Source organism: Lucilia sericata, unplaced genomic scaffold (assembly GCF_015586225.1).
Source record: "Lucilia sericata isolate MDLA Ls3-8-SP2 unplaced genomic scaffold, ASM1558622v1 Contig004662F_arrow, whole genome shotgun sequence".
Lineage (NCBI taxonomy): Eukaryota > Metazoa > Arthropoda > Insecta > Diptera > Calliphoridae > Lucilia > Lucilia sericata.
In genome coordinates, this window is record NW_023997311.1 from 3229 (window position 1) to 6577 (window position 3349).

The following is a 3349-nucleotide window of genomic DNA, read 5'->3' on the forward strand; positions in this document are numbered from 1 at the left end:
TTTTATATAAGAACCCGTACTATTTATTAATATATTACAAAACTGTATCTATTTTGTGTAAAACGCAACTTTGCTTTTAAAAATCAGTTAACAATTACACTGTAAGTAAAATTCTAACTTTTAAAATGACACAGAAGAACGCCGAAACACGTAAACTTTTTTTAGACCGTAGAATTTACTGGCATCTCCGTTTTCAAAAGTAAGGTCCAAATAAGAAGATATTGCAATTGAAAGTAGTCACTCAAGCTATTTTTGATATCTATTTTTCCTCGATTAATCGAGGAACTTACAACATCTAAGTTATATTCCATTTTAAAGGTACACGGACTCTGCAGGTGTCAATATTCGCTACCAAAAAGGTGCAATTTTTCATTTTTGCTGTATGTATGTATGTATGTATGTATGTATGTATGTATGTATGTATGTATGTATGTATGTATGTATGTATGTATGTATGTATGTATGTATGTATGTATGTATGTATGTATGTATGTATGTATGTATGTATGTATGTATGTATGTATGTATGTATGTATGTATGTATGTATGTATGTATGTATGTACATAGTATGCATGTATGTATGTGTGTTGTATGTGTGTATGTATGTATGTAGTATGTATGTATGTATGTATGTATGTCTGTATGTATGTATGTCTGTATGTATGTATGTGTATGTCTGTATGTATGTCTGTCTGTCTGTATGTCTGTCTGTATGTCTGTCTGTCTGTCTGTCTGTCTGTATGTCTGTCTGTCTGTCTGTCTGTATGTATGTCTGTTGTCTGTCTGTCTGTCTGTCTGTCTGTCTGTCTGTCTGTCTGTCTGTATGTCTGTCTGTCTGTCTGTCTGTCTGTCTGTCTGTCTGTCTGTCTGTCTGTCTGTCTGTATGTCTGTCTCCCCCCTCGTTTTTTCCCTTCTTTCTTTTCCCTCCCCCTCCCCCTCTTTTTTTCTTTTTCTCTTTTCTCCCCCGTCTCTTCCTCCCTCCTGCTCTCTCCTTTCCCTTTCTTTTTAAACAAGTGTTTTTATAGTGAAGTAGTAGTTGCTACATATACTCCCCCCCAGAGAGTTTGTTATTTAACTCTCGAAAATTTTACTCTTTTAGGGATTCTTGAATTGTTTTTAGCTGGTATTTTTTGATTCACATTTGAAGGTATTCGTTTCAATTGAATAGTAACTGATTTTGGTTCTTCGATTATCTCATCATTGAACATAAATGCCGGTTTCAGTCGATCTATAGATATCACTTTGCTGGATCCATTGACGTCTAACGTAAAGAATTTGTCAGTTTTCTTCAGAACTCTATAGGGACCATCATATGGTTGTTGAAGTGGTTTCCTTACAGCATCGGTACGAACAAAAACGTGAGAACAACTTTCTAAATTCTTGTGAAGAAATACGGTTTTATTTGATTTATGTTTAATATCTACTGGTTTTAACATGTTCATTTGTGCTTTGAGATTTTGTACAAATTCGTCGTTGGGCGATGAATCTTTAGAGTTTTGAAGTAGGTCGCATGGTAGACGAATTGTTGTACCATACACTATTTCTGCAGGCGTTGCTTTTATATCTTCTCTGATACTTGAACGAAGACCAATAAGTACAGTTGGAAGTACTTCTAACCAGTTTTTGTTATTATGGCACATTAGAGAAGCTTTTAGGGAACGGTGCCATCGTTCAATTATTCCATTTGATGATGGATGATAAGCTGTTGTTCTTATTCTTTTGCAACCAAGAACAAGTGCGAGTTCCTTAAAAAGACTGGACTCGAACTGACGACCTTGATCGGTAGTTATAAATGATGGGACACCAAAGCGTGATATCCAACCATTGTATAATGCTTCGGCAACCTTTCGTGCTGTCATATCCTCTAACGGAATAGCCTCAGGCCATCGACTAAATCTGTCGATGCAGGTTAATAGGTACTTATAACCATTGTCAGGCGGCAAATGGACCAACCAATCTATATTGATATGGGAAAAACGTTCGGAAGTTATAGGATACGTACCAACTTGACTATGTGTGTGTCGAGTTACTTTAGAACGCTGGCATTGAATACATTCTTGGGTCCATTTGTGTATGTCTTTCTTCATGTTGTCCATACAAAACGATCTTGGATTAGTTTTGTTGTTACTTTAATGCCACCGTGTGACAAGCCATGAAGTGAATTGAATACAATTTTGCGAAAATTTGACGGCACAAAGGGTCTTGCTTTATTTGTTTGAGATATCACAAATAATTGGCGGCTTATCATGTTGAATTACTATGGACTTTAAAATAAGCGAAGTTGAGTTATCATTTAGAAGCGACTGGAGTTCTGCATCATCTTCTTGAGATTTACTTAATTCTTCGAAATCTATAGATGTAGGAACATCAATCATAGCTATACGCGAAAGTGTATCTGCAATTGTGTTTGCATGTCCGCTGATATGACGTATGTCAGTTGAAAACTGTGATATAAAATCAAGTTGACGAAACTGGCGAGGTGAAGCCTTTTTCTGGATTTTGCCTAAAAGCAAAAGTTAAGGGCTTGTGATCTGTGAATATGATGAACTGACGGCCTTCGAGCATGTACCGAAAATATTTAACTACGGGTGTAGATGGCCAAAAGTTCTCTATCGTAGGTGCTGTACTTCTTTTGGGTTTCTGTAAGCTTTCTTGAAAAAAAACTAAGAGGAACCCAGCCAGCTTCAGATTGTTGTTGCAAAACTCCACCTATAGCATGGTCGGAAGCGTCGACCATTACACAAATTGGTTTGTTATCCATTGGATGGGCAAGGAGTGTAGCGTTGGCTAAATCTGTTTTACATTTGTTAAAAGCGTGTTCAGCTTCTGGAGTCCACACTATAGGAGTTTTGTCATTTTTTCTTGTTGCCTTTTTGATATTCGAGAAGCGGTATTTGAGTTTCAGCAGCATGATGAATAAATCTGCGATAAAAGTTTATCATTGCAACAAAACGACGAACTTCTTTTACAGTAGATGGCTTCGGGTAATTTGTAATTGCAGATACTTTGTCAGGTAGTGGATAAATACCATCTTTGTTGACCATATGACCGAGGAACTGAATTTCTGTTTGACCAAAGTGACATTTTGACAGATTAATCACTATTCCGTATTCGTTGAACCGTTGAAATACTAATTGAAGATGATTATAGTGTTCCTCTTCAGACTTGGATGCAATCAGGACATCGTCTAGATAGCTGAAGCAAAAGTCAAGGCCCCGCAAAACTTCATGTATGAATCTTTGAAAGGTTTGGCCAGCATTACATAACCCGAAAGTCATGTAATGAAATTCAAAGAGTCCAAATGGTGTTATAATGGCTGTTTTTGGAATATCTTCTGGCGCCACAGGG

At 36.8% G+C, this 3349-nt stretch overlaps 1 protein-coding gene across 1 annotated transcript; it reads right to left on the bottom strand.

Annotated features, from left to right (window-relative positions):
- Positions 1-1092: 1092 nt before the first annotated feature.
- On the bottom strand, positions 1093-1860 carry LOC119615258 (the record flags this gene model as incomplete). The annotated part of the gene is made up of 1 exon (XM_037971334.1): positions 1093-1860. A coding segment is annotated over exon 1 (768 nt), but the record flags the coding sequence as incomplete, so codon positions are not given.
- Between the last annotated feature and the right edge of the window lie 1489 nt (positions 1861-3349).